The sequence below is a fragment of the Brachionichthys hirsutus genome, chromosome 14 (genome assembly GCF_040956055.1).
Source record: "Brachionichthys hirsutus isolate HB-005 chromosome 14, CSIRO-AGI_Bhir_v1, whole genome shotgun sequence".
Taxonomy (NCBI): Eukaryota; Metazoa; Chordata; class Actinopteri; order Lophiiformes; family Brachionichthyidae; genus Brachionichthys; species Brachionichthys hirsutus.
The window spans coordinates 6,501,093-6,524,473 of record NC_090910.1 but is presented as its reverse complement, the minus strand read 5'-3'; the positions used below and the strand labels follow the sequence as shown (position 1 = coordinate 6,524,473).

The following is a 23,381-nucleotide window of genomic DNA, read 5'->3' as shown; positions in this document are numbered from 1 at the left end:
GCTACTGAATTACACCTATCTAAACTAAGAGAGATTCTCTTTGAGGGTTCTGGATCGCCATCCCATACAGTACATGCTAGCATTTGGAAAACAATCCAGCTGAGGTGCAATTTGCTATCGTGAGAGTTTTTGGCTTGAAACAAGCCCCCCCCCCAAAGGGAGCCTGTGGGATCTTTTTTCCTACTCCATGTTTTTGTATACAATATAAGCTCAGTCAAGCATCTGCAACAGTTCTGTCCATAACAAAAATCAATCAATATCTTGCCAGCATATCAATATGGGAAAAACAATCCTGAGTCAATCATTTGGTACTGTAATTTTTTTTGGGTTAAGAGAAACTTTGGAACTGCAGTTTAAAAAGTCTTTTTTTTTTTTTTCTTTAAGCAAGGGATCCTGTTGTCACTCCTACACACTGAACATATCCATTCTGATACTACTGAAGCTCGCGTCTAGGCCAGAGGCCGACTTCGCCTTGACTTCCAACGCGTTATCTAAGTCATCCAGCTTCTGGCTTAGCTCATTGTCAGACTCATCTGAACAACTCTCGGTGGGTAGTGAGGTTGGAACCCCTGAGGTGCCGCAGGAAGTTGAGGTAACCGTTGAAGGTGAGGAGAGGGGAGGGGGAGGAGAGGCAGACGGGGAGGAGGAAGCAGCTTTCCGGGCGGTGGCGGCCTGAAACAGGACATTTGGCCAGGACTTCATGGACAAGTGAGAGAGATGAGGAAAGGTGTTATTAGAAGAAGCTGCAGACTGCGAGGTAGATGTGGTGTTAGGAGTAGGGGAGCAGACAGAGTGAGGTAATAATCTAGTATGCTCTTTGGCATTTCTCATTGCTTGTTTGATTGTTTTCTCTTTGTGCAAGCTCGACTGAAGATGTTGGCCAAGTGCTTCATTCCCATTAAGAACCACATTGCAGGCAACACAAGTGTAGTTGCTCACTGCCTTTCGAAGCACTGTCTCTTGCGGGTCGGATATAGGATGTCCGAAGTAGCAGAAAGACTTCTGATGACGCACCACTGAATCTTCGTCAGCAAAAATCATCTGGCACTTCCTGCATATAAACTCATGCTTTACAGATGGTACGATAAAAGCATCTGGAAAAGCCATGGTACTTTTGGTTTCTGCTTTCGGTTCTTCTTTTGTGCTTTCTGGTGAAGAGCCTTTGTTGGTGTCATCCTTATTAGCTATAGATTCTTTTGGTTTGAAGGAGTTAGTGGTCGTGCTCTGTACACTCTGGGGGGCCTTGACAGTTTTTTTCTTCTGTTGCTGCTGCTGCTGTTCTTTCTGCTGTTGCTCAAGTTGTTTCTGCTGCTGCTGCTGCTGCTTCTGCAGTGAATCCTGGAGGGACTGCTGGTACTGCTGCAGGAGAGCAGTTGAGGAGAGACCAGCGACCATGGCAGCTTGTGGGACTGCTGCTGGACCATATGGAAACAGGCTCTCCATTCCACATAATGGTGGAAAGTAACCCCCCGTTTGGACCCCTCTTGGTAGTTGGGGGGAGAAACAGCTGGGAAATCCAGGTAGAAAGTAGGGCAGGAACTGCCCCCCCAGGAATGAGTTGGGATCACCTGCGGCAAGAGCATTCTGAAGTGCCTGAAGTTGTGTGGCATCCAGCTGAGTCTCATTTCCTGGTTTCCCTGGAGCTGGACATGGTTTCTCCTTTTTCTTGGTCGTGCTGGGGGTCTCAGGGCATGATCTGCTCTCTCGGTCCTTCACCTTCAAATGAGGTGGCTTTTCTCCTGATTTCTTGCTGTTGTCTCGCTCTCTCTCTTTACTTTGCTGCTCTGTATGATTTACTGCTGCCAAAGGTGTGGAGGGAACAGGAGGAGGAGGAGGAGGAGGAGGTGGAGGTGGAGGAGTCTGCAGAAGAGTCTTGGTTGGGGTAGTGCTGAGAGACATGGCAGGAGAGGGGGTGGCTGGTGTAGGGAACCCAAGCATGCCAGCACCGGGAGACGCTAAAGCTGAAATACAGTGGTATATAAATATGGAAATATTCAATATTGATATATTCATCCCCAAATCATTATGGAAAGATATTAAATTTGTCACTGGCTGAGTCTCTTTTTATGTTTTTGTTATGGATCAAAACTGTTACATGCGCTTAAAGATAATTTCAATCTGCCAATATATTATAAATATAGAAAACCAACAATAAATGCAAAACAAAAAATAAGACAAACAAACATTTTTTCTAATTAAAAATAACAAACAAAAATTATTTTACCAACTTAGCAGAACAACTCTGATGATGATATTATGCATGCGCCCATTGTAAAAAATAATACTTTTTTTTTAGATACACCACAGTGACACAGAGTGAACAGTAGTATAGTAGAACAAAATAGTGCATGATAAAGCTCATTTTATTAAGCTTCTATTCAACCTTTTCTTCAGTGTTTGTCATACTAACTCACCAGGTGTGTTGGGTGGGAAAACAGGAAGGGATGATGGCCCGTTGACGCCAGGAAGTAGCACTGGTGGAAGGCCAGACAACCCTGGGTAGCCTGAAGGTAGGCTGAGGCCATGAAGTGCATTATTGTTGTCCACTGTAGTCTGTTGCTGCTGGCCAGGCAGGCCGAGTCCCTCACCGACTTTCTTCATGCGGTCCAGCTCTTGCTGAGCCATCAGCTGACGGACAGTGGTTGGTGCTAGGTAGTCCTTTTCTCTATCTACCTGGTTCCCAAGGGTCTCTTGCACTTTGGTGATGTGCTGTGAGGAAAAGATGTGGTCTCGGACGGACATGCGGGCAGTGTACTTAACACCACATAAAGTACACTCAGGCCTTGGCCCATCCGGTGAGCCTTGACTTATCATGAATGGCTTTCCAATGTTAATCTTGAATTTCTTTTCTTTAGCACGGGCATTCTGGAACCACACCTGGACAACGCGCTTAGGGAGTCCAATCTCATTGCCAAGCATCTCACACTCTTGCATTGTAGGAGTGCGGTAGTCACTAAAGCAGGCTTTGAGGACTTTCAGTTGCAGGTTACTCATCTGGGTTCTAAATCGTTTGTGGCCTAGCCTATCTCCAGAATTGCTGCCTTTCCCGGATTTGAAGGGGTTACTTGCCCCAAAAGGACTAGGGGAACTGGGATCAGCAAGGCTTGACGATTCACTTCTGTCATAGTTTTCATCCATTTCATCGTAGTTAAAATAGGAATCATAGTCTTTTCCAGAGAGGCTGAGTGAAGGGCTCACCATGCTGAATTGGAACCTTTCACTGCCACCTTCAGAGTTTGACCCCACAGAGTTCTTATTGTCACTCAGTTTGTCCCCTCCATTGGCTGTGAAAAGCTCAACTTCGTTGTTATTGCCCTCGTCTCCAGTTGTAGCATCACTAATGGCTGTGTTAATTGATGATGTCTCATCAAAGTCCATCTTGGTGAGATCATACAATGAGGCTTCTGCTGAAATAGTAGGCCCTTCAGTTTCATCACAGTTTTCAGCTTTTAAGGATGAAGGGCTTAAGAAGTTTTTTACTTGTGTCTCAGATGGTTTTACTGGAGTTGAAGATGCAGCAGGCAGCTCATACTCATTTGGCTCAGTCTTTGTAGGCAGCTGTGAGTAGTCAAAGAAATTATACTTGATTGGGCTTTCACCTCTTTCATTGTCTTGATTCATCATTGGGCTTGGTGGCAAGCTAAAGCCTACCTGCTTCGCCTCATGCCAGTGTCTGGATCGTATGTGGCTATCTAGAGCAGATTTAGCCTTGAACAGTGCTCTGCAAAAGGGACATTTCTTGTGAGACTGAGAGGGCCCTATAGCCCTAAACTGCCCCTTTCTCTCTCTTGCACGAGTGTTTTGGAACCAAACTTGTACAACTCTCTTTTTCAAGCCAACCTCTCGAGCAATGTGATCCAACATTTTTCTTGTTGGATTAGAGTCAAGTAGGTACTTGTCGTAGAGAATCTCCAGTTGTTCTGGTGTGATGGTTGTTCTCAAACGTTTATCCCTATGTTGCTCTTCACTGCTGATTCCGCCATCTTTATCGTTAACACTTTCATCCTTTTCATCCAGTTTTCTTTTCATTGCTCCAGAGCCTACAGCAGAGGTCAGACCAGAGCTACCCTGTGTGGGGATTTGGGAGAGGCCTCCAGATAACAGCTGGCTAGCCATTAGGGGGTTGTTTGGGTCAAATATCATGTATGGCATATCGATGGGCCGTTCAAGAAACTGCGAGTGAAGGAATTGATTTTGAGCAGCTAAGAAATGCATGTGCTGATGTTCTTGCCATAGCTCCACAGTGGGGAATGCAATCTTACACTGGTCACACTGGTACTGAAGCATCTGGTGAGGAAGGCTGTTTGTGAGTGAGGAAAGGGCTAACGAGAGTGGACTTGAGGGCAAGGCTGCTGTTTGCGGCTGGGAATGGGGTCTTGACATTTGCGACTGTGGAGCTTTCTGAGGAGGTGGCTGAGGCGTGCAAGCCTTAGATGGTCTGGGTTCTGGTAGTGACTTGACCACTGGTGAGGATGCAGTCTCAGTTTGTTTAGGTTCCGTTTCAGAAGCAACATCTGGCTTTGGGGAAGTTTTCCCCATGCTGGCACGAGGAGAGGCTGTCACAGGGGAGCATGAACCAGAACTGCTGGCAGTTCCCTGGGACTGTCTGTGTGGCTCAAATGGTATCTGGGAAATCTTTGCCTGACCTTGATCAGCATAATCTGTGTCATACTCACAGTTACTTTCCTCATTACCCTCCTCATCTTCATCCTTATAACACAGCTTTTTCTGGTGAGTGATAAGGTCAAAAATGCGTGGGAACACAATGTTACACTTTTTACACTGGTACTGCATGTTGCTTGTTCTGATGTATCTCTCATTTGTCAGCTCTTTTTTCTCATTGTCTTTGGAGTCTGCCTGGTTTTCATAGCTTTTGCGAGCTTTCTGGCGAGCATTCTGGAACCACACAACAATAACCCGAGAGGGTAGGTTGAGCACTGTAGAAAGCTGCTCAATCTCATCATCCTTCGGATATGCATTAGTGTCAAAGAAATCTTGAAGTATCCTTAACTGGTAATCAGTAAATCGGGTCCGGGAGGACCTCTTGTTGACACTGGAAGAGTCACTTCTGTAGTATTCAAGTGCACTGAGCTGAGATTCCATTCGAATATCTTCCAATGTAGTAATGGGAGGAATATTGAAATTATAGGGAGAGTCTTTACTCCTCTGCCTCTCTTTAAAAAGTGTGTTACGGAACCAGTGCTTTATGACTTTTTGGGGCAACCCAGACTTATCTGACATCTCCTGAATTTGTTCTTCATTGGGAGAATTGTTGATATCAAAGTTGGCACGAAGGATCTTAAGCTGGTCATCTGTAATACGGGTCCGCGGTCTCTTAAACTGGGACTGGCGTAAAAAGTTTGGATCAAGACCCAGTTGTTGCTGGCAAAGCTGTGTAAGATCTGTTGACAGAGAGTCCATTGTGGGCAGCTGTAGGGCCAGCTGAGGAGGCAGGCCTGGGTGTTGGACGGATTGCATCATTAGAGGAGGGAAAAGGGGCAAATCTAGGGGAACAGGGAGCTGTACTTGTGGAGGTGCAGTAGGTGTTGCAGGAGGGGGTGGTGGCTGAGGTGGTGGTGCCTGGTGAGAGGGCTGGTGTGGGGACTCATGAGACACAGGAACTGGGGTTTGGGGCTTGGTCATTGAAGCGGAAGGAGGTTGAGGTGCTGTAACTGGGACTGGAGCAGGTGGCGGTGGAGGAGGAGGAGGTGGTGGTGGTGGTGGTGGAGGCGTCTCAGGTGAAGCAGGGTTTATTGGATAGAGTTTGTCATAGGCCTCTCTGTACTGCTGGGCAAACTTTTCCAGCTCCACATAGGGGAAAAATTGACTATGCACATGCTCCTGGTGGCTTTTGAGTATAAGCATATTGGAAAATAGTTTTCCACACATCCCACACTCGAGCTTATCAGTGTTCATTTCTGCTTGTTCAACTCCATCTTTGTTTTTCTTCTGATTTCTTTGTCTGTTTTCATTGTACTGGATGACTAGTTCAAACCCAAAGTTCTCTAGTAGTGCTTTGGCTGCATTACCCCTTGCTCCTGACACAATACGTGGAGGAGGAATCAATGGCTCTGGGAACTTTGACTTTTTAAGATCTTTGTTATCTTTAGAGCCATCAACTAATGCATCACCTACATTTTCAATCTTTGCCCTATTTTCCTGTTTTTCTAAGTGATCTTCTGCTTCTCGTGACATCTGAATTTCTGAAGCTGACATAGTGCTGCACTCAACCTTTGTTTTATGGTTCTGTAGTTGGTTTTTCTGAATTTGAGACTGTGTCTGAGATGCTTGTTGCTGTTGCTGCTGAGCCTGTTGCTGGGCCTGAGCTTGTTGCAGCTGGTGCTGTTGTTGCATCTGCTGCTTTAAGTCCTCTAAGAAAGATCCAGTAAGACCTGGCATTCCAAAAGCTGCTGCTGAGTGCAGTGCAAGTTCTGGGCTAAGGTTGAACTCTGCTCCTGGAATGTAGAAGGGGAAGAGGAACTGTGGCTGTTGAAATTGCAGCAGTGCTTCTGGGGTCATTGGAAAATGGGGAAAGAAAGCTGGATTAAGGAACTGAGGCTGGAAGAAGGCCGCCTGTTGCTGGAGTTCATGTTGAAGCTGCATTTGCAGTTGAACTGAGGACGGCGCTGTCTGATGGTTGCTTGCCTGTGCTGAAATGTGGTCAGTAGTTGCTGTTTTCTTTGAGTTGTTGCTGCTGTTACTCTCTTTGGGTTCCACAATATTTTCTTTATTAGCAGAGGGTGTTACGCTTCTAGCAGATTCTGAATTGTTGCTGTTCCCTTGTGTGCTTGGGACTGGGCTCTTTGTGGGCACTGAGCCACTAGTGCCAGTGCCAGTCCCACTTGTACTCATTTCCGTTTTGGCTGTTCTGGCTTTGGTTTGGTGAAGAACTGACCTCATATGAATTTCAAGGGTTGAGCTTTGGCTGTAGGCAACATTACAAATATTGCATTTGAATGGTTTGTTGTCAATACTGTTGCTCGTCTCTTGTGGAACTGGGCTGGATGCCTCTTGAAGAACCTTTTTTAACTTATGCAAGTGGGAAACTGAATTATAGTGAACAAGAAGAATGTTCTTCTGAGTGAAGGACTCCTTACAAACTGTGCACTTATAAGGCCGAGAAGGGTCCAAAAATTTCTCCATTGTAAAGTTAGGCCCCTTTCTAAATGGTAGGGTCCGTTTTGGTTCTGCTCCCATGTCATCAAGCAGAGAGCTACTGTCACTTCCTGTAGGACTGGGCTTCTCTTCCTGGTCCATTTCATCATCTTTGTCCAAATCATGTTCAAAAGCCTGAGCCTCCTCCAAAGCCCTGGCTTCACTCTCAGTGATATCCCCATTCAGTGGCAGGTTTCCTATAAGTTGCTGCACCTCAGCATCACTAAGTTCAGGGTGTCCATTTTCCAAATGCTTCCTAAGGGCCAGGAATGTTCTAAAGCTGCGTTGGCATAGGCTGCACATTGTGGCTGCTCTGATGGCATGGTACTGGGAATGTATCTGAAGCTTCTGCATTGTCTTGAAGGCTAGACTGCAATGGTTGCAGCGATATTTGTAGACATGACGATCAGACACAGAGAGCTGTTGCTGTTGCTGCTGGAGCCTTTGGAGCTCATTGAGATGGTCATGTAGGGTTTCAGGGGATTTGCTATCGTGTCCCAACCCACTGGATCTCTTCCAGCCTGGTGCCTCTGTGGCTTCCATTTGGGGCTTGAGTTCTTCACCCTGTAGGTCCGATTCACTCTTTTCTTGAGTGTTCAGCTCATCCTTTGAGATGTTTCCTAAAAGTAAAACAATGCAGCTTGAAATTCAAAACATGCATCATTTTACTTATCACTGTTTATGTCCTGATAAATTACAAGCAGATTAAGAATTTGAATGTTTATATTAATCTTATGTAAATGCACCCTTATTATTTCATGGACAATGATTCCAAATTCTGCTCACCTGGAGAGTTTCCTGACCCATCAGTGGGAGAGATAGAGGAATCCATTGAAGACAGGCCTTTGTCTTTTCCAGTTTGTGGAGGCATCATATTATTTGGTGTTGCTGTGTCAGGCCCAACAACCTTTGAAGACCAAACAAATGTATCCATTATTATAATACAAACAAGTGCAGCATACATTTACATTAATGTTACTGATTACTTCTACTTACAGTCATAATCAGCTTTTCGACACAGTCAGGAGCCACACTGTGCAGATGGGTGAGATGCAACTGCAGGTGAATCTTGTTGCTCAAGACATCTTGGCACAGTGGGCAGCGAATCACTGGCTGCATGGAATGCTGTGACATAACATGGAGCTGCATACGATTGGAATCTTTACTGCTGTAGTTGCAATATGGACACTGTTGAACCTAAAGAGCAAAATAAATAAATAAATAAAACAAAACCCCAAACAAAAACAAGGGGAAATAATAATAATAATAATAATATTGTGTTGGAATAAGTCAAGTCAAAGGACAGCCTAAATTAATGCATGAGAAGGAATCGTTTTTGCATCAGATTCAGTTTTTGGCGGGTGTCATAACTATGCTATAACCATACTTGACTGTTCACCATCTGCTTCACTGTAAAACCAGGCAAACATCACACTTTGAACAAGAACTTGATCGAGACACACAGCAGCCATGTCTCCTGAACTCTTAGGGGTTGAAACAGCCTCATATCGAATGTTTCCACAGGACTTTCTTCTTCTTCACCACACCCATGGCATGTGCCTCTCCCCACCCACCCCCGATACCCACCTCAACACAGAACATGTAGATCAACCATGTTTTATTTAATTCACTTAAGTCTTTCAACTCATGCAATTTTATTAGCGGAAAAACACGATTGGCCAGAATTTCTAATCAGGGTAGTACAGATGACAAAGGTGTGTACGCGCCCAAGCCATGCCTTGCCCTCATTACAGGGAGTACTCTGAACATAGCTGCTGCCCCTACCACCTGTCTTAATAGAATCCATTTCTGAAATGACTAAGTCCTCTCTCAGTGCAGGGCCCAGAACCAGACGAGCTAATACTTCATAATCTAATTTAAAAACACATATAATTTAAAGAGATGCAAAAAGGAGGAGATGAGGATGGGGGGTGAAGCTCAGTGAGGACCTATGGCTAGTGCAGGTATTCCACTTATGAACGCAAAGTCTGTCCTTCTGCGCTTAATGCTAAAAAGCTCTGTCAGGGAGGGGAATGGTGGGCATTTAACCCTTTGATAGAAAGCTGGCGCCAACATTTCCTAAATGCTTAGCTTCGCTTTTTGTTTTGCTTTTTTGCTACAAGCAGTTTAGGAGTGTCTTTCCATTAGCTCATCCTGCAGTGACAGCAAAGGTTAGATTTCATTAGTGGTGATGGAGAAGAACCTTCCTCATTAACAATTTGCTTTCTGCATCAACATGTAAAAGCTTATCATTTAAGGATCCGTCATGAAAAACATTTACCTGCTCATTGGCGGAGGTCCGTCGCTCAGCAGACCTCGACCTTTTGGGTGGACTTTCTATTTGCCGATCTGGAAGAAGGGAATGCTGAACCAATGAATTCGGTGCAGTAGCCTCTTTGGATATGGCATTCACTCCTGGCCAGCAGTGGAGATAAAAAGAGGAGGACAGACAAAGGCAAAATGTAAATGTTTTTTTTCAAGGACTTAACAGTTCTTATTTACAGCTTGCATGTCTGCATTTTGTGTGATTTTGTTTCACATATATTTCTAACAAACTTCGGATTTAAAATATATTTAAAATCTAAAATTTAAAACAAGACTGTAAAATAAAAATGAAAATAAGCAATTATTTATTATGGAGTCGCATAGAATGAGCACTGCAGAAGATTTGCATCTTAAAAATGAGCGAGAGTGCCATAGATCACATACTGTATATGCAAGTATACTGTTTGACAAATGGGAGCATTCAGTAATAACACTACTAGTACATAATGCATAATAATATAATTTACACGATAGTATCGTCAGCTGCATCCATTTTGTGGTTATTCTAGATCACAACATGGCTGAAATGATTATTGATACACATATGAAAATCTGCCAAATTAATATTCATTGGGAAATAGGTGATGATCTTTTTTGTTTTAAATGATTTGACATCAAGGCAACGTAAGCACGGATACAAACATTATTCACATTCATATATGATGATGCGTTTCAGCCCCGAGGACATGTGAAATGGAGAAAACTCTGGCAGGCTCATTATCCCAGCATGACATACATTAAATGTTATGGTAATATTATACACTTCATTAGTTCATATACATTTCCCCGGCTGCCTAGAGAACTTCTCTGTCTGTACAAGATGCTAAATTTCCGGGGCTCGGTCACGCCGGCTGGTACACTAGCAACACTGCTTGTGCGTGTCTGTTTGTATGTGTGCATGTAAGCGTGTGTGACACTAACAGTGGGGCTCAATGTGGAGCGATCAGCCTCTGGTTGTATTTAGTAAATGCTGCAGCCGCTGATAAATCTTTCATTAGCCTCATCCTGAGATACAGGCCGTGCAGGCCCGGCTATATTCTGCCTGCACAACACAAAGACATAGCAACTCTCCCTCCCTCCTCCCTCTTTCACTCTCTTTCCCTTACACTCTTCCTCTCTCTCTCTCCTTAAGCCATAACCGCCCCCCCACTCTCTCTCTCATCTGGTCACTCAAGGCAATATGTGAGCCTCACTCTTGCGAATCAACGCTTCACGCTAGATGCACAAATGAAAAAAAAAAGAAAAAGAAATCAAAGCACTGATACATGGAGAGGGGGCTGAAGAAAAACATTTTGTATTTCATATTATTCTGGGGCTCGTGTTTATATTGGGCGCATATCAATTCCTCTGGCCCGTTCATGCATTTTAATTCTGTTGCATTAAGTAGGCGTTCCACTTATTTTATTTGTAATCCCCTATATCTGGAGCCTGAAATATTGGCCTGTCAACGAAAGTGACAAGAGAAAGAGGGAGGAAAGGGGAATGAAAAAAAGAGGGCGAGAGGAGGAAAAAACACAAGGGCACAATGTGAATTTCCAAGAACATCTGAGAATTGCTCTGCAGCTCAGAATAGCAGTGTAATCTCGTTTTTGAGTGCTTGCTATGGCCCCTGCAGGGTTTGGGTGTGTGTGTGTGTGTCTGGGTGTGCGTGTGTGTGTCTGTGTGTCTACCGCCATGTATGTTTATGTATTATGACAGGCCTCTGACACTCTATTTGTCAAATTGGAGCAGGATGGACGCACCCCTCAAATCACCTGACCTTTTCAAAGTATCCACCCCACCTCCCATATTTATTATGACCGTTTCTAATTTCAATTTTTGCCTCCGTCTTCCAGTCAATTTGCGACTAAATTACATCCCCGTGAAAGCAGAGGAGGCGATTGGCAGACAAGGGACGGCAAAAACATTTACAGTGCGGCAAGGAAAAGAGCTCGCAGATCACCATTGATTGCTGTCATATTGATGTGTGTATGTGTGCGTGTGTGTGTGTAACATGAAGATCTACCCTCGAGTTTAGAGTCATCTTTTGTCTAGCCCTTTCATCAACACTCACGCAAAGAAACACAGTTGGTTAACCTTGAATCTTGAGATAGTAATTCTCTCCATAGCCACTTAGGAGCTTTGAATGGCAAATACTGCAAGTGAATAATAAAGTTGTTTTGAAGCACAGAAATGCATTCAAATATCAGAAAATGCCATCCAAGGACAGAATCAACGGAAACACATAAATATAAATATAATGGCTGACTCTTTTGTAACTTTATGGAAGATAAAAAAAAGAAGAAGAAAAAGCCCATCGGTCTGTGGCTTTCAATCTGCTGCGCATTCTTGATCTGGATTGCGCAAGAATAGCTAAAATAATTAGAGAAAAATAATGGAGGGGAGCAGGTTAGAGAACAATGCAGGAGCATCAGGCACTCCTCTCATTTTCTTTTGTCTCTAAGTCGGCATCCCACACTTAATGCCTGTGTCCTTTTACCTCCTCCTGCTCTTTCTCCTCCCTTTCCACCCTCCCTTCGTCCTTAGGTGGGCTCAACCAGCTGCAGCCCAGTGATGCAGAACCCCCCCCCCCCCCCCCCTCCCTCCAATGACAAATGTCTGCATGCAGCAGGACCTTGCTTGATTAGATAAATCAAAAGGTGATTTATGACACTCAACCCTTTTTGCATTGCAGGGGGAGAGCGCAGCACATTCACCACCCATCTTTATTTGCAACTGTCAATGGTATTTAGGGAGTCGCGTATACACACACTTATACACGCGAGGGGGGTGCTAAAACGGAGAGAAGTACAGAGCAATGGCGGGAGAGGGGGAGAAAAAAAGGAGGAAGTGCAGAGGAGCTCATGGCTCTAACTACCTCAGGATACATATGTCCCACATTGTTCCTCAAAAGGCAGGAGGCTCGGCAATACCGCAGTGAATGTTTCCCCTGTGCATCTATTATAGAATCTGCCCTTTTGTGTCAGAGTGGGGGGGGGGGTTTGTGCAAACTAAAGCAAGCAAATTAGATTTTAACACAAACAAGCATCTCATTGAATCTTTATGTCACCCAAACTATGATTTTAGAAGAAATACTGAAGGAGAAGCTACATCTGGAGCCAAACAATAAGATACTCCGCAAGTACTACCGACAGTTCTTGAAAATGAAAGCCCACAAACATGCATGGCAAAGGGGGGGGGGGGGGGGGGGGTAGGCTGTCAATTAAGGGGGAGCAGGCTGGGTGGCAGCAGCCTGGATTTAGTATTCAATTTAGCTGTCCTGAGCTCTGGAAGACTGGCTAAGGTTACGGAGCAGTAAATCTAGGAGGTAGAGCTGGCCAAAACAGGCCAGGGAGGGCCAGTGAGCATGATTTAGTGGCCTACTGCTCTGAGGTTACGCATTAGGCTGACCCCCGGTCACCTGATAACATTACAGCAACACACTCTGAACCCCAAACTCCCACTGAAGCACTCAGCAGGCCCAGTTCTAGCCGGAGGGATGCAGAGAAAAAGGGAGTGAGAGAGACTGGAAGGGAGTGTGATGGAGAGCGTCTTACGGAACAGAAAGAGAAAGGCTGTTAAACAGCAGCTGCCCTTGTCGTTTGTGTTTTTTTAAAGACTCGTCCTCTAATGAGAGATAAATAAGAGCAAGGCCTTGTCACATTTGACAAATCGTCTGAGATGTTCAACAAGCTGTCATTACAGAGAAAACACACAGACGTACACAAAGGGAGAGCTGCAGGCTTCTAATTAAACATGTTAATGCCTTTAATATATTTTACGCTCATTTTAGAAAGGCGGAAGAGGAGCGCGCGCCTCTCGTCTCGAGCTGGGAAAATTGACAAGACGCAGATAAAGATTGAAAGTATTGCGACCGATGCTAATATGTAATGCTTAACATCTGATCTTGTTTGCGAGCGCTTCCATTTTGTTTCCCCTTTATCTGCACAATTCAAAATACTGCACGAAATTAATACATCACATGCGGTGGTAAGAACCATGAGTCATTTCTTTGCTAATTTGAAGCAGGTAGAGATCTACGTTCCTTAGCCTGCCTGACGGGCTCATTTCCATGATGGGGGTCTTTGTTTAGTTTGTTATTTATAAGAAGTGGGCCCCTGAGCCATGGTGACGACACGCACCATCTACACACACACACACACGCACACACACAGCACAAAGCTATCTGGAAGTAATCCACATCGGGGGACATTTGCATGGAAAATGCAACATGGATTATAATTAATCTAAAGTGACATGGGATTATAAAAGACAATGTAAATGAAGCCAGGGAAAAAGCTTTTTCTCTATTTCCTTACCCCTCCCCCCCCTCATCGCTGTTTCCCCCCCGTCTATATACTGTATCTGCCCCTCTTTGTTTAAGGGATCTTAGTCTTTGAGATGAAGTGTGCAAACTGCTGCTCACTTGGCCACACTGTAATCCTTTCCCTGGAGATGTCATTCAGACACACACACATGTACACAGACACACACACACACACGTTTCAAGCTTGTCACTGATTTTGGGCTGAGGATGGAGATGCTAAATTCGACTACTTTAAGCTGGAGAAAGAGAAAACCAAGGCCCTGTTTCTGACGATAACCGTAGCATAACAACATTAAGACATGGCAGGCTCATTTTTGCCTTTTGTGCCATTTAATTTTCTAAAATCTCCATCAGTGACAATGCAAAATAAAAACACACAAAAAAAACTAGCAATATTATATTTGTTTTTTTTATCCAGCCAATGAAATTCCCAGAACTAATTATTTACAACAAATAAAAAGGCCACATTTCTGCTTCATCAAACAGATTTATTATGCCATCTGATGAACTGCACTAGAGGAAACATGCACATACGTTAGTACGCTTTAAAGTAGGAGGGACCTGGACAGTTTTTTGCACGTGTGCGGTGCTGTTAAATGACGCCGGCGGTAATATGCGGAGTAAATGCATGGATGGTGGTTCCCCGCCAGCCCGTCGGACAGGCCTGTCAGAGAGATAGAGCTGAAAGATAGATGACTCGCTAAACTAATAGGCCCCAGCCTCACTCAGCTCTCCTTCTGCCTCATTGAGCCTCACATTATGGAGCTAGGTACGGCATGCTAGGAAGACAAGGTGGGGAGGGAGCGTGAGATGGATTGAGGTTAGGAGTTGGAAGGTGCATGCGCGTGTGAGTCGGCGGGTGGGGGGTGGGGGGGGTGGTGTGAGCGTGAAAGAGAAGGGGAGACATTAGTAGAGGCAGAATGAATGAGAGAGCGAACCCCATGCAATGACAGAGGGGAAAAAAAGAGAGGAAAGAGACCCCATGCAATATTCATCCCCAGCCATGGATTTCCATCTCATACATAAAAAGACCATATGAATTCTTATTTGGGTAAATCAAATCTAACAAAGCCAGGGCTATCCCAACCACAGCGTCGCATTATGTGCTCCGTACCTCAACCAAAATAATAAAAAACACAGAGCTGCCTTGTGCAGATCGTTTCCCCTCCCCTGCTCACAATAGTGCTATTCTTCCAACCAAATGGCACAGTTCTTTCTGTCTTGGGTTCTTTTCCTAGCTCAGGTGATGCTGTATGATATAGCGTCACAGATTGGACAACAATTAAGAAAAGGATCGAGACAGGAGGGGAAAAAAATAAAGTAGGTTGCAGGGAAAAAAAAAACTAATTTAAGTGTCGCACAGATTTGGTGAAATATTAGAAAAAACATATACACAAGGCCCCACATCTAATCCTACGCTTATGAAAAATTAATATGCCATCGGAGAGGGCAGAAGAACGAGAAAAGATTAATGCAAGGCGCTTATGAATTACAAGCACGCAAACTGATTTGATTAAAAAATAATCTGGGGACTGGACATTGCCTGGTTATATCCACAACACCCAACTTATCCCTCTCCCTTTCTGGTTTTTTTCTCTCTTCTTCTTTTCCAATCTCTCCCTGTCCCTCTCTTTCTCTTTTTCACTTTCTGTCAGATGGAAATGATTAAAGCAGGTCACATGAAGGCTAGTCAGCAGAATTCACATGTTACACACACGTTTGAAACTTATCTGAGGCAGGGAGAGATGAACGCTAACTTAAGAAAGGAGGAAGGCTTGAGGTTTGTATATGTATTGTTTGTGTGTGTGTGTGTGTGTGTGTAAAACCTACGGTCTTTTCTCCTGGTGTCCATCAAGTCTCGGACACCGGGGTTGTGGCTATGCCTGGACGAAGAGCGAGGAGGTCTTTCGCCGTCCTCAGCACCCTCTTCTGAAAAAGCACACACAATAGACTACATTACCCATGATGCTCTTCCCCAAAAAAAATAGGAGTACATTCTGGCTTGGTTACAAACACTGAAAAAGAAACTGCTTGTGGTCTATCAGATATCATATATTGGAGTCATTTTAAAAATATTCCTGCTTCTACGTGTTCAGTTAATCCTCATAAAGCCCCTTTACCCTACTGTGCTGCATATCTCACCAGCAAACAATGTCCCAAGTGACTTGAACACATGTTCTTTTGAAAACAGTCCTGCCAGGCAGCGAAACATGATACATAAATGGTCTGAAAGCAGAGAAGTTGCGTGACAACAAAATATATCTGACAAGAAAACTGGTTCAGTGAATTTTATTTCCTCTGTTCAGATCACACCTTTAAAAAATGCATGCAAAGAAAAGCTTCACCTTTTTTCTGTATTTTAATATACTTTATTTAAGATAAAATGAATTTTATATTCCAGCTGAGCTGAAAATAAAATTGTGTTTTGTTTTTTTGTTCATAAATGCATGAAAAAACCTTTATTCTACATATTAAAATGGAACAAACATTAACATCAATATGTAGTATGCATGCATTGCACTGTATAATGGCAGAGTACTGTGTACTGCACAAAAATATTATGTCAAATATCTGTATATATCTGTACAAAAATGTGCACACACACACATGCACAGACACCCCAACCAACACACACATGCAGCTCTGTACTATTAGCAGATTAGCCTGCCCATCTCTGAGAGTTCAACCCCTTGTTTGATAATTCTGTGTATCTGCAGTGTTCTGCCAGTGGATTAAAGTGTGTGTATGCGCGTGTATGTGCTTCGTGTTTGTGTGCAAGTGTGTGTGTGTGTGTGTGTGTGTGTGTATAAGTGTCACCAGCGCAAGCTAACACTAATCCCAGCCAAGCCCCGGCGCTCCCTTTCATCCCGCCATCATTTGTCTCCGGCTGGGCTGATGTCACTTTGTAATGAATTTTGAGCAGTCTGAGAGAGGCCAGATAACCAGGCATGCACACACACACACACACACACACACACACACAATTACAAAACATATACACGCACACTTATAGTTCCTTCCTCCATCTGAGTATAGCACACACAAATGCAGAATCAAACAGAAACAAAGTCAAAAAACACCATACCAATGCAGGATCAAACACACACACACACACACACACACACACACACCAAGACCATTAAAAACGTCATGTCTTCTAAATGGGGGAGGGGGGGGGGGGGGTCTTTCCCACAACAAACTCCTCATTCTGCCAGAGAGTGAAACTGTGTCTCTCTGCATATGTGCATGTGTGACTCTTTTTACGCACACGCATGTATGTGTGTGTGTGTGCATAAAAAAAGACTGTGCTCATCAATCCTGCACTGCCTTAATAGTCATATCTTACAACACACACACACACATATTCATTGGAATCAGGCAAAGGGTGGATGGAGGTCAGCCTTCATTTGCATACAATCACTTTGGCCATTGTATGATGAGCGCAAGGAGTCAGCAAGCCCCCCCACCACACACACACACACACACACACAGAAACATGATATGATTAACCCTTTCACATATGGCGGCCGTACAGACAGACACACACACACACACACGTACAAAGTCAAAGTCAGACATATAGACTAAGTGCTGGCGCCGTTGCTTTAAGCGCCAATACATTAAGCGGACATTATATACAGCATGAAATTTTCATGGCAGACGCTGGGGTGTGATCGAGGAGGAAATATTCTGCCTGTGTTTTTTGTATTCGTAAACGCCGTTGTCTTTTAGCATTTGCACGTTTCTGCGACTGCCGTGCACGTTTTTGCAGCTGCATGTGTATGTACAGTCTATTTCAAAGTGTATTTGTGCATCCTCGTACGTGTGTGTTTGTATGTAAAAGGACAAGAGAGACAGACAGAGACACAGAGCGAGAGAGAGCGAGAGCGAGACTGGGACTGCACTCTGCTCCTGATGTTTTATTAATACGTTGGTGACAACGGGGATGAAATATCTCCTGTCAGGCAGGAGAGCGCGGCCTGCAGAAATTGCAATTTTCACTGCTGGTGCTGCAGCGTCCATCTTTGTATTTTAATTCAACCCACCTTCATATACAAGGAAATGGGAAGGATAATATGTCTGTGTGCTGGTTTCGAAAGTCCTTTTCACTGTTATCTATTCCCTATATTTTACTGTTGTAAGGCACCAAGGAAAAGCAATTGGCACAAATCAAATGGCGTGTTTCACAGCAGGGTGGGAAAACACGGGGAGGGCGAAGAGTAAAAACAGAGGTATATAGAGACATAAAAAAAAAGCTTATAAAGATCTGACATACTGCAAGATCAAGGCAGCGTCTCAAAATGAGCGAATGATAAAAAAAGACATTTCCATTTCCACCACCAAAACATATGTAAAATATTATAAACCTTCATCGCAAAACACATTACAATGGTCCAATCGAATATTAATATAATACAACATTATTACTATAATACGGGTATCTATTAATCCATAGCAGAATTCTAGTTTATTTATACAATCATCTCTGACTCAAGACAAAGATGTGTGTAATCCAACTGAAATCACCAATCTTCATCAAAATCATCATATTCAGAGAATAGTCAATGTTGATTAACATGAAATAAAATGAAAAGAGGACAGGAGTCCAAAAATATTCATGATGTGTTTGATGTCGGTTGACCCTGACCTTACCAAACCACGTTCTCAACTGACCTCTAGGGGGCAGTCTACTTGTAGCTACATAGGACACAAGACAGGAGAAAGTAAAAGGAGAGACAATGAACAGAGAGGAACAAGGGTGAAGAGTGGGTGAAGAAAGGGAAAAAAGAGGAAAGGAGGGGCGATCATCTGGGCCTCATCAGTGTTCTCTCTCTCTCTCCTTTCCCTTTCTGTTTGGTTAGATCTGTGTTTTGTGTGTGTGCGTGCATGTGCTTATGTGTGTGTGTGTGTGTGTGTGTGTGTGTGTGTGTGTGTGCAAACTGGGAATGCATTTCCACACTAAAGACATTCCCAGACGAGCACTCTCAATACATCAGTACGGCGTCTGCCCTCTGACTGACCCGGACAGTTGCACACTAAATGAGTGTGTACGTGAGCATGTGCGCAATTGCACGAGTTTCAGTGTGATTTTGTGCATGTGGGCCATTGATCAAGTGAGTGAGACAGTGGCAGCATGTGCTTGCATGAGAGTTGTCATGCGTAAGTGTGTATGTGTGTGTGTGTGTGTGTGTGCGGCAAGAGACAGCAGGTTTTTTTGAGGCAGGGATTCTTTACCATCAACTTAATTACTACCAGAAGACACGCTGAGCAAAACTTTTGTAACCACCCATCACACACACACACACACACACACACACACACACAGGCAGGGAGTAGGTCACTCTGTGGAGGGTGTGTGATTTTGGCAGCCTGGTGGGACTCCCTTTGATGTGGGTCGGTCGGAACATTAAAGCCGGCCGGTGAGCTCAAGCTAACCACAGACCCTGGGTCAGATTACTCTGCAACCAACACCAGCCTATATTTAACCGTTAAGAGAGGAAGAATAATTACGTGACTCCTGATCAGGGACGCAGCCAAATCAGCCTGGTTTTTACTCTTAATTGGAAGCCAGTGTAACCAATTAGGACTCTGGAAGAATGACTTTTTTTTCCCTCAAATAATTCCTGAAATCCTCAAACACAACCTATTTGGTTCATTTGATCTCAGTGGAAAATAATAATTTTAAATAAAAAACAGATTTTGCAATTTCTTAAAGAGACGCCGCGGTAAAACGGGAAATAAAAAAAAAATGAAAACAAAAGTTTCAGATGGAGAGAGATGAAGGAAAATAGTGTGAAAGATAAATTTGAAGAGATTCTGGCCCATACAGGAGGTGCAGGCGATAGCGAGCGTATTGAGAGTGTCAGCAGAGTCAGCTTGTGTGTGCCCTCTCGCTGTGTAATGACCTGCTCTGAGACCATTCACTCCCCTTCCCGTCTCCCCCTAAGGGCCCATAACCACCACGGCGGGTCATTATGTGCCCGGTCGAGGACTCGGTTGCGTAGCACACAACCGTATAGAGCAATGCCACGTGGAGAAACTGGACACGGAGGCTCCAAAATGGCTGAATTCATTAGCTGGGTCGAGCTGCCTCTAATTTGCTTCCTCGGAGCGAGGATGGTCCTCATTAAAAGGGCTAACGGAATAATAATAAATAAATAAATAAATCCGGTGGTGGTTTTTTTTCCGTTATAGTTTATCTTAAATCACAGACAGAATGAAAGCAGAGCATCGAGCGAAACAGTAATTGCCGTCAAAGAAAGGTGGTGAGAAATATAGGAGCAAATGCCATAAAAACAAGTCTTAGAGACGAATAGCGTTTAGCCGCTAGGATTCCATATGCTAGAATATTTTAAGAGCTGTTGTGCTACGTCTAGAAATAACGATGAAGACGAGATATGGTCTCCGTCCGCTGTATCTGTGGTCGTAATGCAGCCTTAATGTTTTGCGTAACACCCATGACTGCCATGTCTCCCCCACTTAGCCGTGATGTTGACGTTGATTTCTTCTTACAACTGTGGTCATGTCCCCTGTGAGACCACGAGTGTGTGTGTGTGTGTGTGTGTCTCTGTGTGTGTGTGTATGTGTGTGCGTGAGCAATAGGGGCCTTATGATGTCACATTCCTGCGCCGCACGCGTGGCTCTAGTTTGGCCCTTTGTTTTTTAAGGGGAAGGCTTTGAAACATTACTCCATCCCGCTACGGTAACGGCCTCGCACGCGCATCTGCATTCGCGTGTGCGCACACACATACGAAGTCAAGGGCCAGCGGTAATACTGCCAGGGTAATAACCTCACAGACTTACCGAGCTCCCTCCCTTCTTCTCGCTCACCCTCAAATCTTTATTGACCCTCCTCTCCATCTTCACCCCCCCGCCCCTCTCTCTCTCTCCCCTCGTTCTCCCTGTACCTTTACCCCTGAATTTCAGCGCGTTTAACAAGCAGTTAGATCTTAACCAGATGTTGTTAATGTAGCATGTCTAAAATACTAAACATCAACCCAGTGGAAAGGGGCTACAGCTCCTGCACAGGGCCTGGGAATAACTGACACGCACACACACACCTGCACTCGCTCACACACACCTACTTGCCCCCCCCCCCCCGCACAAAACACACATTTACTCCCACGCAGCGAACAATATATTTCATGCACAGAGGTCCAAAACTCAAATGCTAACATGTAAACAGACAAACACCAGCGCAAGCAAACACACGTGTTTCCATCCACCCACTTATTGCTTAAAACACATGAGAACTTATTACACCAGCAAAAAAAAAAAAAAAAATCTATTGTTTCAGGTCGACTCGGAAAGAAAGACAATGGGATTGTCGCGTTTAAAACGCTCCTGGTGTGAATGTCAATAAATTGAACTGACAGAATAAGCTGGAAAAAAATGACTTCTGGGTAAAAAAATAAAAGTGCTTGTATCAGCAGCTCCAAATTTGCTTTGTTGTTGTCAATTACGACTTCCTGAGACACTTCATTGTATTTTCTTTCGCTCAAATTGCCCACGCCGCTGTCTTGCAGGCGACTAACAAAACACCTATTACTCCTTTGGAAAAAAAAACAAAAAAAGAAGAGAAGAGAAAAGAAATGCACATGAATAAACATAGTCAAGATTAAAGGCTTGCATGTCTTGCTTGCTGTGCACACAGAAACTGCTGTTTCTTGTTACGAGAGGTTGCATTCGCGGCGCTGCGAGCGCTGCATAGTGACAGAGGGGGGGGGGGGGGGGGGGATCGGTGTTAATGATTCCTGATTAGCAAACACAAAAGGTACGAGCAGGACAAAAAAATGTCTTCAAAAGGTTCCGTGGTGGAAAAAAAAGAACACCTGGCCTTATACAATAGACTAGCACACCCACTGTACACCTCCACACGTGTCGGCACACACACACACACACACACACCTGCATCTTACACAACAGCCATATTGCATTTCGGCTGTTTGAATCACCTTAGGCTGAGTAGGTGAATTAAGGAGGCGGCACGGCAAGCTTATTGAGGGATTTAGGAATAATTTGAAAAGAAGATTCCTCTCCTTCTGTTTCATCCCCCGCATCTCTTTCTCCATTTTATGGTTTTTCCTGGTCTTTTATGATTCTGAGGTCCAATATTTATCTAGCCCCCCCTGATTATAAACATCTGGCCGGCGGGGCAGTCGGCACAGCAGCAGCAGCAGCAACACACGCACGCACGCACACACACACACACTCGGAGTTGCACAAATAGTGGAAATATCACACACGCTTGACAATGTGACCCTGTCAGGTTCAGACCGGTGGAGGGAGAAAGAGAAGGAGAGAGAAGCGAGAGAAAGAGAGTGAGACCAGACAGAGAGAAAGAGAAGTCGGAGCTGAGGGTTAATGGCCTTCCCATCTCTGTGATAAGAATTCATTCTGTTCTATTACCAGCACTTATCTACAGAGGCTGCCGTCTCTTTCCTATCCCTCCAATGCACACACACACACACACACACACCTACACACACACACACACAGCAAGGGTCCGGGGTCGATAGATGAACCTAATGAAGAAAGCAGCTGTTTCTCGGCATACCTGCTCAACTCTATCAGCCCAACAAGATCTCCCCGCCGCATTTATCCGTCTATCTATCCATCTATCCTCCCATCTATCCATCTGTCCATTTATTTGATATCTTTTCACATGGCATTCACATATACCTATCCTATCCGTCCCTCCATGTCTCCATTTATCTTTCTATCTGTCCATCCATCACTGCACTGGTAAACAAAGACACCAGCAGGATAGCTATAGCTCCCAATGGAGCCGACTGGTTCTTGTCATGCATTCAAGGTTTATTTTCCGGGAACTAGTACGAGGCGGGGAATCAGAGAATCTAATAAAATGGCTGCCATGGCTTAAAAGAACACCGACGTGTGTGTTGTGTGTGTGTGTGTGTGCTTAAAATAGGCCTGTAACGGGCAGTGGCCAAATGGATAATGCTTAAAGAGATCTTTATCCTATTGGGCTACTGTCCCGTTTTTAGCTGCATAAAAACCATCTGCTTTCAGAGCCACCAAAAACAAAACTGTAATCCCGGATGGAAATCAAAGAAAAGATTTACGGAGATAGGAAAGACAGATTAAAAATACAGTTGGCATCATGGAAAAATGTTGTTTGTCTCCGTGTAGCTTTGAGCAATTAATTCCTTACACCCATTTGTTTTGTTTTTTTACTAGCGAGAACAGAATGTGAATTATCATCATTTTAAGAGTTCCATGGCGACAATATTTCATAATATAATCGGCTTGGTATTCATTCTGCATTCCTCATTGATGGATGCTGTTGAGCTAACCTTGGCACATAACACTTTCACGCGCTGACAATAAGTCTTCATGACACATCTTCAGCTATTGAGGAGTGTGCAAAAGAAAAACGAAATGTGTGCCTCATCAGGGTCGTATTATGTGTTGAGGTCAGGGAGGATGACAGGAGTCTTCAACATAAGAAGAATAGAGTCACAGATGAAAAAGAAAAATATCTTCAAGCCAAAATATTCATTAGGTTGCTCGGAATCATCTCCAAAATTACCACATGGGCACATATGTTTGAATGCAACACGCACACACACAC

At 44.1% G+C, this 23,381-nt stretch overlaps 1 protein-coding gene across 1 annotated transcript in view; it reads right to left on the bottom strand.

The window, feature by feature from the left end:
- Window positions 1–405: 405 nt before the first annotated feature.
- Window positions 406–23,381, bottom strand: part of zfhx4 (zinc finger homeobox 4) — a 52,921-nt gene continuing 29,945 nt past the window's right edge. The window contains exons 6-11 of the mRNA XM_068747794.1: window positions 15,617–15,715; window positions 9,437–9,570; window positions 8,152–8,352; window positions 7,942–8,062; window positions 2,415–7,775; window positions 406–1,961 (exon numbers count right to left, since the gene is read on the bottom strand). Of these exons, the coding sequence (XP_068603895.1) occupies window positions 406–1,961; window positions 2,415–7,775; window positions 7,942–8,062; window positions 8,152–8,352; window positions 9,437–9,570; window positions 15,617–15,715 (7,472 nt within the window). The remainder of the gene's footprint in view (window positions 1,962–2,414; window positions 7,776–7,941; window positions 8,063–8,151; window positions 8,353–9,436; window positions 9,571–15,616; window positions 15,716–23,381) is intronic.